General features: G+C 35.9%; 1 protein-coding gene across 4 annotated transcripts in view; it reads left to right on the top strand.

Annotated features, from left to right (window-relative positions):
- FAM172A (family with sequence similarity 172 member A) overlaps positions 1 to 14,385 on the top strand; it is a 428,330-nt gene that overhangs the window by 220,048 nt on the left and 193,897 nt on the right. For all 4 annotated transcript variants that reach the window (XM_007197435.2, XM_007197433.2, XM_007197438.3 and 1 more), the window contains one exon: positions 13,520 to 13,639. In XM_007197435.2, coding sequence (XP_007197497.1) covers positions 13,520 to 13,639 — 120 coding nt within the window. The remainder of the gene's footprint in view (positions 1 to 13,519; positions 13,640 to 14,385) is intronic.

The raw sequence follows: 14,385 nt of genomic DNA, 5'->3' as shown, positions 1-14,385 counted from the left end.
GATTAGCATATAGAAGATTTACTGGGGATTATTCTCAGGATAAAAACCTATAAAGAAGTGAAGGCATCACTACTGACCCTCACAGGGTGCAAAGATAGTCCTATAGAATTCTCCAAAATTTGGGCAAGGAGCCAGGCACTTATTCTCTAGCACTAACCAGTCTTTGGAAGCAGTTAATCTCCAAGAAGGAAGCATAATCTTGGGCATGGTAGTCCTCTTTCCCTGAAATCAGTGACAGGAAAGAGGGATTTGGGGAATCCTTGGCTGCAAGAGCTGTCAGCCATCAACACTCACAGCAGATGGGAAAATGAGTGCTTCAGTCTTACTGAGGTGGAGGCTTGGGGTACTGAATGGTATATCACAGTCAAACTACAACTATTACTATATGTATTCCTAAATAATATGTTGTTCACTTCGAATTGTTGAGCAGCAAACACAGGCCTAATTGTGTAAGGAAAGGAAAATATTGCTAGTATTAGATGAAAGCTCCTAGTAGCAGATAAGCTGAACACATACTTTGGATCATGCTCTGACTTCAGCTTCCCTAAACATTTACAACAAGCCCCTTATAGGAAACTCAGGAGACAATATAGTCTTAAAAAACATGGCTTTCAACAGTTGGAGCATCTGGCCGAGGAAATAAGCAGAAATATGGTTAAAGGGAGTGTGCTCTTTATATTTCCTTTTTTTTTTTTGACATGGACCATTTTTCAAGTCTTTACTGAGTTTGTTACAATATTGCTTCCGTTTTATGTTTTGGTTTTTTGGCCCGAGGCATATGGGATCTTAGCTCCCCAACCAGCGATTGAACCTGCACCCCATGCATTGGAAGGTGAAGTCTTAACCACTGGACCGCCAGGGAAGTCCCTGTATTTCCTATTTCTAAGCTTACCCTGGTCTATAGCTAGGTCCTACAACACTTTTGTGAAGTATAATGAGTGTCCTCAGCTGAATCAGCAACAGAGCATTAACAGGACACAGTAATCTCATTAGCAAGTGATTGGGAAAATCCAAATCCAGGTCAGTCTCATTGGGTCATTATGTCTTAAGATGATGATGCATTTGTAGTGGGGGTCATGGTGATGACAGCCCTCAGCATATTTGTGTCTTGAGTCACACTGCTGCCACCTAGTCTGGTTTCCCACTGCATCTGGTGTCCAGCTATCATCCTGACATCTTCCTTCACCATTTTTCTGAAGATTCCTTTTTTTACTTTCTTGTGTTATTTCTCCTATTTCCTATAGTTCATGCCTTCGTATTTCTTGGTTTATTTCTTACTTTGAAGGAGCACATCTTCCAGTTGTTTCTTTAGAAGAGAGTTATGAGATACACTTTTTTTTTTTTTGGTTTTGTGTCTTTATGTCTGAAAATATCTTTATCTTACACTTATGTTTGATGATATTTTAGCTGGGTATAGAATTATAAGTTGGGTATTATTTTCCTTTTGAATTTTGAAGACTTTCTTTTATCATCTTGATTCTTCTGTTGCTATTAAAAAGTCCAGGGGCTTCCCTGGTGGCGCAGTGGTTGAGAATCTGCCTGCCAATGCAGGGGACACGGGTTCGAGCCCTGGTCTGGGAAGATCCCACATGCCGCGGAGCAACTGGGCCCGTGAGCCACAACTACTGAGCCTGAGCGTCTGGAGCCTCTGCTCCGCAACAAGAGAGGCCGCGATAGTGACAGGCCCGCGCACCGCGATGAAGAGTGGCCCCCACTCGCCGCAACTGGAGAAAACCCTCACACAGAAACGAAGACCCAACACAGCCAAAAATAAACATAATAAATAAATAATAAATAAAAATTAAAAAAAATAAATAAATAAATCAAATAAAAAGTCCAGAATTGTTCTGAATCCTAATCTTTCATTTTTCTATCTTGAAATTTATAGAATATTCTTATCCTGGGTTCTAAATTTCACAATGATAGACCTTTATTTAGATCTATCCAGCCATTATATTGGGTACTTTGTCAGCTTTTTCAGTCCAACAGCTAATGTTATGGGAAATTTTCTTAAACATTTTGTTGTTTATTTCATCCCTTATGTTTTTTTGGATAATGAATCTCTTGAACTTATTGTTTGATTTATTACTTTGCTATTTTTTATATCTGTTTGCTTCTAGAAGATTTCTTTAACTTAACCATCTGACCCCTCTATCAGATTTTTCATTTCTGCTATTTTGCGTTCAATTTTCTAGAGCTCTTTTTATTTTTTGAATATTCCTTTTAATAGGATCCTGTTCTTGTTTTATGAGTGTACTGTTTTCTCTGATCTCTCTGATAATAATAATGGCAGTGTTTCTGAAATTTTCCTCTTTCTGCGAAGTCTCAGTTTCTTCCAAGTTGCCTTTTTCCATTTATTCTGGTCTCTCCATTTTGTATTATAGGCTGTCTTCATGTGTCTAATAATGTTTGGCAGTCTGTTCATGTTTATCAGTGGGAATTAAAAAGCTAATTGGAACTCTGAGTGTATGGGTGAGATGTGTGATGTTTGAGCTTCACCATAAGTAATCTGAGTAGTCTGTTGGGAAGTTTCCTCCATGCCCACCCCCATCCATCTGTATCTGTTTTTTGGGTTTCTTTTGGTATTGGAATTTTTTCCAGCTTTATTGAAATATAACTGAGATACAACATTGTACAAGTTTAAGGTATACAATGTAGTGATTTTATATATGTATGTATTACAAAATGATTACCACAATAGGTTAGTTAACACATCTTAGGTTAGTTAACACGTCTATCACTTCACATAGTTACAATTTTTTTGTGTAGTGAAAACTTTTGAAATCTACTCTCTTAGCAACTTTCAAATATACAATACAGTATTGTTAACTATAGTCACCATGCTGTTTCATTGCATCCCCAGAACTTATTTATCTTATAACTGGAAGTTTATACCTTTTGACTACTTTCACCCATTTTCCCACCCCCCTTGCTCCTCACCCTGGCAACCACCACCAATCTGTTCTCTGTTTCAGAGTTTGATTTTTTTTTTAGATTCCACATATAAGTGAGATCATACAGTATTTGTCTTTCTCTGTCCATCTGTATCTTCAGAACTTTTATTTAACCTGGTTTGATTTTCCAAAGAAGATTCCTCTAGTCTTCTGCCTAGAGACTGAAGGTCTGACTACTTACAATCTGAAAGTTTAGAAGGGATGAAGGCTGGGGGAAGACAGGGAAGGTAGGTCACTACATTCCGTATCAATTTGCATATGGTACTGATATCCCCATTTCAAAATCTCTCCTGTCAGAATGTGGAAAGACATTTACCGAGTTGCACGGAATGGAAGAGGGGAAAAGAACTCCTGTCAAACAGTCTTATTTTAGCACATACATCCACTCTCCTTCAATCCTGGGGGTACCTAGAATACTATCTCTGTGCTCTGGGGGATTTTGCAGTATAAATGGAATTGGTTTTTAGCTTTCCCCATCGCCAGCTTGGGATTTGACTTTCTCAGATCTGCTAAATCAGTTACCATTCTTATATCTGCTCATCTTCCAAATGTCATGGTGTTTTCTCCTCCCTTGTCCTCCTAGGCCTTGTGGATTTATGTCTTTGACAAAAAAAAATCTTTTACTCTAGTGTTTATAGGGTATGGGGAGATAATGCTGTCAAATATGGATGTTTAATCTGCTACTCTAAGCTGGAACTGAGATTGCAAGTATTTACAGCAAGGGTCAACAAACTTTTCCTGACCCTACCAACCACTGATTCTAACACTATAGTATTGGCTTTTCTAGAACTTCCTATAACATGAATCATACAATATGTAGTCTTCTGTGTCTAGCTTCTCTCACTTAGCTTTATTCTTTGTTATGGATGACTGAATGGCAGAAATTTAATAATGGATCTCAAGCTAGGTTCAGTTTAATTCTCATAAGGTGGCAGAGGTGATTCAAGGAAAAGGAGGACGCATTTAACTTTCAGAAAACCAACAGCTTCATTTCACAAAGAAAGTTTTTTATCATGTGAACCTGGCCCACAGTGCATGATGTCTACATAAGCAACACTTGTCCCTTTTTTCTTAAAGGCCCTTCACCATTTGGTTCATTGCTCTAAAGAGCAACAACCTTGATTATGCCTACATAGAGCAAAGGATATTAAAGGTGTTTTAACACGGCAGTATAAAGTGATTAAGATTACTGATATAGAGTTGGACTACCTAGGTTTGAATTCTGGCTCTGCCATATACTAGCAATTTTATTGAGTAAGTTCCTTAATCATTTTTTTGCCTGTTTATCTGATTATGAGGGTAAAAATAGTACTTCATAGGATTGTCAGAATTAAATGAGTTAATACCTGTGAAGTATTTAGATCCGTGCCTGCCTCCATATGTGCTGTAAAAGCATTTTTATGATTGTATTGTAGATTGCACTAAGAGAGGAGAGCCTAAATTTTATTAAAGTGAGTAGGATCATGTGTTTACTTTGTCAGAAATGCTCTGGAGCATGTTTTTGGAATCTAAGAATCCTACCAGCTCTTATCTTCCTTTCATTCCAGGTTATACCTATTTTGTGGCAATTATGGCCCAATCACAAAGCATTTGGCACCATTTCTATAAATAATAGGTTATAATTAATTGATTATCCATTTTTTCCCCCTAACTTCGTTGGTTAATTGTTGTTTGAACTTTATATTCAAATGGATAAAAAGACAAAGTTTAACTTTAACACATATCATTTTAAAAGAATAGGTAGTATAGTGTAGAAGTTCAGATGCTAGAACCAGACAGACTAGTTTGTAATCTGGCAAGTTGTATGACCTTGAATAAAATAATCTCTGTAAACTGGGATATTTGGAGTGTCTATGTCATAAAGTCATTGTAAAGATTAAATGAGAGAAAGCATATAGCCAGTTCAAGTGGTTAGCGTCCTAGGCAAGATATGGTGATAGCTTAGGCTGAGATAGTAAGAGTGGAAATTGAGAGAAGTTTATGGATTCTAGAAATATTTTGGAGGATAAATTAAGTTGGATCAATAAGAGAGATAGAGGAAGAGGAAGATGTCAAGGATGACTTCCAGATTTTTGGCATGAACATCTGGGTTAGTGGAGGTACCACTTGACAAGATGAGAAAGGCTAAGGAAGAACAGATAATAGAATTTGGGAAACCGATACAGAGTTTACTTTTGGACATGTTAAGCATGAAAATCTGTGAAATTCAAATGTGTTTGATATGGTTCTGTATACCGGTCCTTTGTCAGTTATGATCATTATGAATGTCTTCTATTTATAGTTTATTAAATATAGCCATATTGACAAATAAGGTAGCCTTGAATCTGTCTCCAAGATTGATGGCCATCAATAATATCTTGACACCTAAAAGGTAGGAAAAAAATTGATAGTTTCAAAATAGCTCAAGCTTATATTTCTTTTGTTTATTTTTATTACGTTTAAGGTTGAATTGTATGAAATTGCTATTTTTAAGGTAAAAAATGTCTAATATTGGTAACTTCATATGGTTCCATTTAATATTTAAAGACCAAATAATGGTCCTTTATTTTTGAAGATGTTTTCGCTAGATGTATGCTGTAACATCAGTTTTTATGCATTCATATGTACTCCTAGTCCTTTAATCATCATTAATCACAAAGGCCTATGCTTTTTAAAAGATAACACATTTAAAATATGACAAAATGAAGATAAATGTTTAATCCAAAGTATTTAACTGGATTAAAATAAAATTATACTCCATATGACATTACAAAATATATTTTACACATAACTGTTCTTATAAATGTTTTGTTCTGTACTAATGTACAATTTATACTCTTTTCATATACAAAGGAGTTGAATAACAGAATCATCTAAAAGTTTAAAGCTAAACCATGTGATTTTCTTGTGTGTGTCTTTGTGGATTAGGGTCATATGCTATTTGTGTTTCATTTCTTCTGAAAGCATACCCTACTGACCAATTCCTAAAGGTATTAATTTTCTTTTATCTTGTACTTGTGGATTGGTTGGGTGCAAGAAGGTAACTTACATTTTTGCATCCTCATAAATCCCTCTGACTTGGATATCTGCCTCCCATTTGGATTTCATTTAGCCATATTTTACCTATTGAGGTTTTAGCGTCTTAAAAGAAACAACTTTGATTTGTAGATTTTGTCATAAAAAAGTGTGGATTTTATATTAGTGTTCTTTCTCCAGCTGATGCCCCCAGTGTAAATAGCAAATCAGTGATAGAACTAAGGGCAGCTGGTGAGAGTGTGTGTGTGTGTATGTGTGTGTGATATGTGACACAGCCGGAGTTAATGACATAGGTATGTGCTGGTTTAAAGTAAAAAATGCTAGACTTTATTATTCATAAAGAAACTTTCTTAGTAGATATGCTTACCTTTGTAATCACAGAAAGACTTATATGAAGTAAAACAAAATAATCTTGAAGTTTTGATTTTAAAATTGGACATTTGAAAAACCCTGAAACTCATTCAATTTTCATTTTACTTTTCCTAAAATCAGTTATAAGTTTAAAATATGTATTATAGGAGAACTCATTTTATAACTTCGTAGCAACAGGTTAGCTGAAGAAAAATCTGTCAGGTTTGGCAGTGGTTCAGAAAATATGTGAACCTGTCACTGTAAGCAGTCTCAAAGGGCGAAATGCTTTACAGGAGCTAATTAACCTTAGAAAATAATTACACAAATATGCAAATGTTGTTTAGATAATTCCATGTGTTATCAGCTCAGGTATTCCATCATAAATGTAGACCTTGCAATGCCGAGGTAGTAGAATCTGGCATAGTTGATAAGGCTTTGGTTACTGTATCACTTCTGTTTGGCATTTAACAATTAATGATGGCAAGAGTACATCAGGAAATTCAGCCTGTACTCTGAATACTACTGAGCTCCACGGTGTAAATATTCTATGCATTCTGCCACTAGCAAGTTCTAATTAATCGATTTACTTTTGTCTTCATGCACTTTGTATATTTGCATATTTTAAAATCATCCAGCTTGAAGTTACTCAATACAAAATGCACTCTGATGTGAAATTCATGGAGAGACCTGTAAAGTAGATTTAGTATGTTTGCATTTCTGTAATTGAGGCATACTATAAAGTCTTTCCTCTTGAAATCTGTTTAGTTTCAAAAGACACTGCTGGTAGTATACACTCTGTGGATTCTGTTTATAAATATGTGATGATTGTGGACACAGTGTGGGCTGTGGGTTGGAATGACACAGATGTGCCTTGGAACAGCACCATCTCATTTATAAAATGGGGTTTTAGTGATATAATATGTCAGAAATATATATTAAGAACTACTCTAAGTTTATTAATTCCTGTGCTACCATTATTGGGCTTAACTATTGCAGGAGGCAGCAAATATTTGGCAGAATTTGTTGCATCTTATAATGATGAGGATCTGGCTTTCCTAAACACTTGAATAGAAAAAAGCCATACATTTGTGAAAGCCTTGGGACATAGTCACAGAAGAAAGCCAGGTTTTTTATAGCTAAGGTTTATCTCCTTTATCACCTGTTTTTAAAAATAATAGTTAAACTATTTCTTAATTATAGTCCTTCAAATACGGAATTCATGCAGCATCATTAACTTTCTTTTGACAATTCAGGATCACTATTGTTCCTGTCAGTTATTGTGCTTTAAATGCAGCACTGCCCTCAGGTTGCTCAGCGACAATGCTAGTAGTCTCAGACTCCTTGCGCTATATGTGCTCTTCCAGTTTTTGTGGGTTTTCTGTTTTTTTCAGCTATCACTTTTTACTCTTACACCTATTTGAAACAACCCCTTTGATTTGCTGCTTGTAAACATGCAGTGGGTTCGGCGCAGATGTTAGAATTTGTTAGATATGAAGATGTGAAGATCCCACTCAGATGCTGATTCCCCCTAAGAAGCCAGCAGTAGTTATTCAGTAGGATTTCTGATTTTTTGGTTGTTGTTTTCTTATTTTATTATAAAGAGCATTCACTTTGTACTAATTTTGGAAAGTTCAGAAAGATCTAAAGGAGCTAAAAATAGAAAATATTCATAATCCCACCATCCATAAGCAGCTGCTTTTAATATTTTGATTTGATTCTTCCTAGTCTTTTTCAAGCCTTTTTTCATAATGAAAATTATACCACCTATAAAATTAGATGAACTGCATGTATTACTTCATAAACTCACTGAATACTATAGCTACTTAGACAGATAGACTGTAATTTACTTAAATATTTATTTTTGCATTATTGGACATTTAGGCATTATCCAGTTGTTTGCTTCTATAAATGAGACAGTGATAAACATCTCTGAACATCAGTCATTTGCCACATTCCAGATTATTAGAAGCTAGATTCCTGAAATGGAGTTTGAATATTCCTTTGTCTTGGTTTTTGCAATGCATTTCATGGTACTTTGTCAACAGTGTCATTACCAATAGTACTAGCATTGTTAGTCGTTTATTAAATGCCTATAGCATGCCTTCTGTTTATAGTTTGAATCCAAAAGAGAATCTACCTTCAAATTGCTTATATTCTAGAAGGAAGAAGTGACATGGCAGATTAAATAAATAGCAGGATAGAGAAGAACCAATGAAATAGTACAGGATTCAATTTAAGCTACCATGGCTAATAGTAGAACTGACATGTAAACTTGAGCCAACAATATTTTACAGTAGTTTTAAACATAGGATAATAATACATGTAAATAGATTAAATACTTTCCATATATTGCTTATAAGATGCTGTGGGTCAAAGGTTAGCAAAACTCTTTCCCCTTCTATATGAGAATCTGACCTTCAGTTAACTTTCTAGCTCTATGTCCCTGGAAGCCTGATAAGGTGGTGTCTTAAGTTGGGTTTCCCAGGTAACAGATTCTGAAGTTGCATGTAAGAAGTTTGTTGGGGAATTCTCTTGGGATCAGCACCTGTAGGAGAGCAAAAAAATAGATTTTGGTCGAAGGAGTTGAATTTCAATATAGTCACAACAAAGGCCTCATCTAACTCCTTGGTGATCTCTGGATCTGGGATGGCTTTTCAGAGATGTCCTGCCTTGAGGCAAGAGATAGGTCCTTTATAGATCCACATCATCTCAACCAGACATTGGGTGTAAATTGCCTCAGAGGTGAGATTGTAACTTTAGTCAAGATAGCTTTATTTGGCTGAGGGCAATTCCTAGAGAGTACCTCAGTTAAAGCTATCAGCTGCCAACACTTGCACAGCTCAGGAAATGAGTGCCTCTAACTAAAGGAGGCTCTGGGAAACATACCATGGCTTCTACTCTAAGTGGTTGGTTGCTGGGCAACACTGCCTATGGTAGAAAATGACCTCTGGTTGGTAAACTGCATCTGGATTAGAAGGAATTATAATGGACTATAGATATCATAATTTTGATCCTCCCTGAGGGTAGTAACTCTTGTAATTGGGCAAGTCCCTTGCAAGCAAGGACCCTGGAAGCCATGCCTGTGGAGTTGTTGCAAGAGGTATTGGCTTCTGTAGGTTATAAGACTTTTAAGGCAGGATAACTTCTGTATCTGCCCAAGGTGAGTCCGATTCCCTCACTCCTGAGCTAACACCCCATGGGCCAAAGAGAGTAACTCCCACAAGGTTCTGTGTTGTGTCTGCTACAGGAACTGCTGTGAGGCTTCCATTAAAAGGAATGCCTACTGCTGCCCTGATGGCAAACTGTGATTCCTACCCTGGATCTTTTTGGGTCAATGTGTGTCAAGTGTGGCCTAGAATAATCTTGTATAATGGTTTAGTTGTGCCTATGGATAACCCCCTAAGTAGGTGTTATAGACATTTTTTTTCAATTGGGTCTGGCTTTTTAGAACATTCGGTTTTAAAATCTAAAACTAAAGAATAATTTGATGACCTTACAGTCAGGCTGAAAATATTTAAGTACTTGGGGCACATGGATACTTGAGATTTCTTTTTCCTGCTGCTCATAGACCATTTTAACAGATATCGCCATAGACTGTGGAAGAAAAGACTCAGCTATAATACTAATCTCTGAAAACACTAGTCTTTATATGTGAACAGTGGAAAGAACTGTTAGTTCTTAGCTCTCCTTTATTCATAGATGGGACATTTGGGCCTGGTTGGCAGATTCCCTTATATATCAAAGTTTTGCTGATTTTTCCTCTGAAATGACTTATTCTATCCCTTCCTTTCCATTCACTCTGCCATCACCCGAAGTAGTGGGAGAGTCTATTACTGCTGAACTGCTCCCTTGGAAGTGTTCTCACCTTTAGGTTTTGCCTAGTCTGAGCTGCATTACCCATGAGATCCCAGACTGGATTTCATGATAGCGGTTTTGTCTAGGATTTTCAGAGTATTCATGTGTAATCCAGATTTTTCCTGGAGCATGAATAAGATCCCTGGAAATAGTAAGAAGGAAGGCTGGAAAGATGGGTTTAGAGATGTTGGCTAAAGAGTTCCAGTTATTTATTTTGTAGGCAATGGCAACCATTTCAGTAAATGACCTTTCAGGCAGGAGAGTGAGTTTATCAGAGCCAGGCTTCAGCAAGATTAAGCTGGCAACAAAGTAAAGGGAGAGACTAAAAGAAATGAGACTAGTTAAGAATCCATTGTAGGAGGACTCAAAATGAGGTGGGAATGAGAGGGATGGGACAGATAGGCTCTCAACAGTATAAAGGAAGAATTGGTGACTGTGAGAAGAAAGCAGGCAGGACTTCACTGAGGTCAGGTAGTGTGAATTTATAACAGACCCATTGGACTTGGTGTCAAGACAGTCCATCAGGAATAGAGAAAGTAATACTCCTCACACACTAATGCCTCTCCTGTCTTTATGTGTTAACACCCTTATGAAATTGCAAACACATTGAAGGCCAGGATCATGGCTTAGTTCTTATCATCCTTACATGTCCACTTCCAGCGCGGAGCCTAGGGGGACAGAGTAATCTAATCTCCTATGTGTTTTTATTCTGTCCATATATAGAAGAATATTTAGGACCATCACAGATATTTCACATTGTTAGTTCTGCCAACTATCAGCAGCTAGAAGCTCTGTTATCTCTATTCCTGTTTTGTTTTTACATTTCATTGTGAGATATAACTAGGGAGACCAGGTATCTGGGTTTTCTCTAGACAGTCCCAGTTTAGACCTGTTCTCCAAGCACAATTACTAACATTACCTTTCTTCACTCTCAAAGGTTTGTAGAATAAATTCTATGGTCACTTTATATATATGTACAGAAAAGTGCTAAGTATGTATTAGTCAGTTTAACTATAACTATAAAGAACACACTTGTGTAACTACTACCTCAGTCAAGAAATGAAACATTGCCAACCACTAGAAGTCTATTTCCCAATCACAACTCTATCTCTCTTCCTTAGAGTTAACCACTGTCCTGCTTTTAATGATAACTATTTTCCTACTTTTTAGACTAATGAAAGCTAAATTACTAAAGCCAAAAATGCCTACAAAGATTTCCTTCCAACTATGATTCTTCTATTTATTTTACATACTTTAGGTGTGGGTAATTTCGTATTTATGTTACTAATAGATATCTTTGAAAGTATATTTGTATTTTAGTATATGACTACAAGGTTGTAAGTAATCATTTCTGAAGATACATGTTGTGTTTTTGTTATTTATTTATTCCCCTGTGATTTAATGAAGAAGACACAGCTCTTGGCCTCAGGAATTCGATTAACAAGCAATTACAATACAAACTATTCAGTACAATAATGGGAACATGTACAAGATGTGGTTGTAGGACATTACCTAGCCTTGGGGATGAGAGGGAAGACTTTCACTAGAAGGTGATGTTTCATTTGGGTTCTGAAGACAAGTAGGAATTATGCAGGTAAAGGTGGTGGGTGAATTAAAGGCAGAACACTTGGGTCACTTTCCAAACAACTATAACAAAAACAGCCCAGAAATAAGAAAAGTATGGCACAGTTAGGTTACTATAAGTTGTTCCCTGCAGTTGGAACACAGAGTGTTCTCTGTGGTCTCTCATGGTGGGAGAAGTGTATCTTTTGGGTCATCGTATTTTGCACATACATTTCGAGGCAGAAGCCAGATCATGTTAAGGCCTTAGTGTCATTCTGAGTTTGAACTTGGTACTGAGGGCAATAAAAACACTTCGAAGAGTTCTAAGCAGTGAGTGAGCAACATGGCGACATGACTGTATTTGCATTTTTGAAATGTTATTCTTACTGCGGAATTAGAGCATTTAAATGGGCAATCCTAGAGGCAGGGAAACTTGGACTGTAGACTGTTGCAGTCATCCACTTGTGAAAGGATGGGCTTGAGCTAAGCCAGAGGAAATGAGAAGGGAGAGAAGTGGATGGCTTTAAGAGACAGTTGGGGACAGAATCAACAGGTTTTTAATGATTGATTTTATGTGGAGTTTGAGGGAGAGGGAAATAAAAGATGATGCTCAGATTTCAGCAGGAGGTGGGGAGCAAAGACAGTGACACAGGTTTGGAGAGGAAATTATTAGCAAGGTGTTGAATTGGTTGAGTTTGAAGTATCTGTGGGGCATTCAAAAGGAAATGACCTTGGGTCTGGAGCTCTGGAGAGAAATTCAGGGTAGAGATAGTCATTAGGGAACAATACCTTTTAGGTGGTAAGTGAAGCCATTCATATGGACCCTAATATGATATTTAAAAATTTCTGAGATGGAAAATGTGAATAAATTGTGTTCATTGTCTAGTACCATGACATTCTTAGGGAATTAGTCTTTTGGTGTTAAAGCTTCCAAGAAATATTCGTACAAAACATTTTCATGATCTGTTTTAGTTTTTCTCAGTTTGGGTTTTTTTAGCTCTTTGGTTGTTTGTTTTTTCTTTTTTTTCCTTTTTCACATTATCTGAGTTTTAGGTTTAATCACACAATGTGCCTTCTATAGAAATAAACACAATAAAATGAAGTTATTATAGAACTTTTGGAACTAAAGCAACATTCATACATTTATTAGGGATTAGCAAATTAGGAGAAGTATAAAAGGTCCCAGGTTTATATGTTTAGATTTCTTCCAGTTCTAGAAATAAAATATATGGAAAATTCTTTTAGGAAAAAAGTGTATTTTTAAAATAATATAAATTGAAAATATTTGTTGTTAATTTTCTGCTTATTTTCAGCTTACAGAGGTACTTAAAACTTTATAAATCAAATAATTTAGATGTATGTATACTATAAGTATTTTCAGATATACATATAAAAATGTATCTGATTTTTCTTAGTGTTACACTGTTTTATCATAAAACCACTATAACTTTCTGCTATGCAATTCTAATGTACTTAGATATATTTTAATATCTCGGATATGCCCAGAATGAGCAATTTCCCCTCAAAAATATGCTTATTTTAAATACTTTCTTTCAGAATATTATAGTAGCACTTAAGTTTAGCAGTAATTTACTAATAGTTTAATACTAATTTATTCCCTAATTTGGATCTTCAATGTAGTTTTTTTGTATTGTTATTATTTGGAATGAGCTATAACCATCTTATTTCTTATGCTATGTAAGCAAGGATATAATTTAATTTTTGATTACTCTGATAATAATTAGATACAGTATGATATATGATATTTGTTTTACTTATAGGAAAATGGTTCTCCTGAAGAACATGCAGTCTATGTGTGGGACCATTTCATAGCCCAATCTGCAGCTGAGAATGTATTTTTTGTTGCTCATAGCTATGGAGGACTTGCTTTTGTTGAACTGGTAAGTGCACATTTAACTCTTTCTAATTTCCAAACTCCTTACAGATTTATCCCCTCCACTCCCTTTTTCTTGGTGTCATTACTTTAAATTATTTTATAAAGGATGAAAATTACATATTTTGAGTAAATAATTTTATGATGTTTAAAAAGAGTATATTTCTTTATTGTGGTAGAACTTTTCAGTGCTAACCAGAAAGCTTTTTGCCTGTTCCTTATTTACATATTACTTTTTTTTTTAACATCTTTATTGGAGTATAATTGCTTTATAATGGCGTGTTAGTTTCTGCTGTATAACAAAGTGAATCAGCTATACATATACATATATCCCCATATCTCCTCCCTCTTGCGTCTCCCTCCCACCCTCCCTATCCCACCCCTCTAGGTGGTCACAAAGCACCGAGCTGATCTCCTTGTGCTTTGTGGCTGCTTCCCACTATACATATTACTTTTTAACTTCTACATTATAGCCACACTTTCCATACATTTTATATTTGTGATTCCTGTTTTATGTGTACATCGTTGAAGCATTATTATCTGTAAAGTGTTTAAAATTTCAGTAGACCCTTTAACTGACAAAACTACTATCTCTTCAAGTTAGTACTTGATCAGAATCCATATAATTAGTATTAAAACTATCAGAAAGCTTCCATTAATCTAAGTGGAACTCAATGCTTGGTCATAAAAATCTTTGCATTTCAAAATAATCTGATTCCTAGGGTGAAGATTATGTGTACATAATGGAAAAAT

This window comes from Balaenoptera acutorostrata, chromosome 2, assembly GCF_949987535.1.
Source record: "Balaenoptera acutorostrata chromosome 2, mBalAcu1.1, whole genome shotgun sequence".
NCBI classification, from domain to species: Eukaryota; Metazoa; Chordata; class Mammalia; order Artiodactyla; family Balaenopteridae; genus Balaenoptera; species Balaenoptera acutorostrata.
This window is presented reverse-complemented; position numbering and strand designations above follow the sequence as displayed.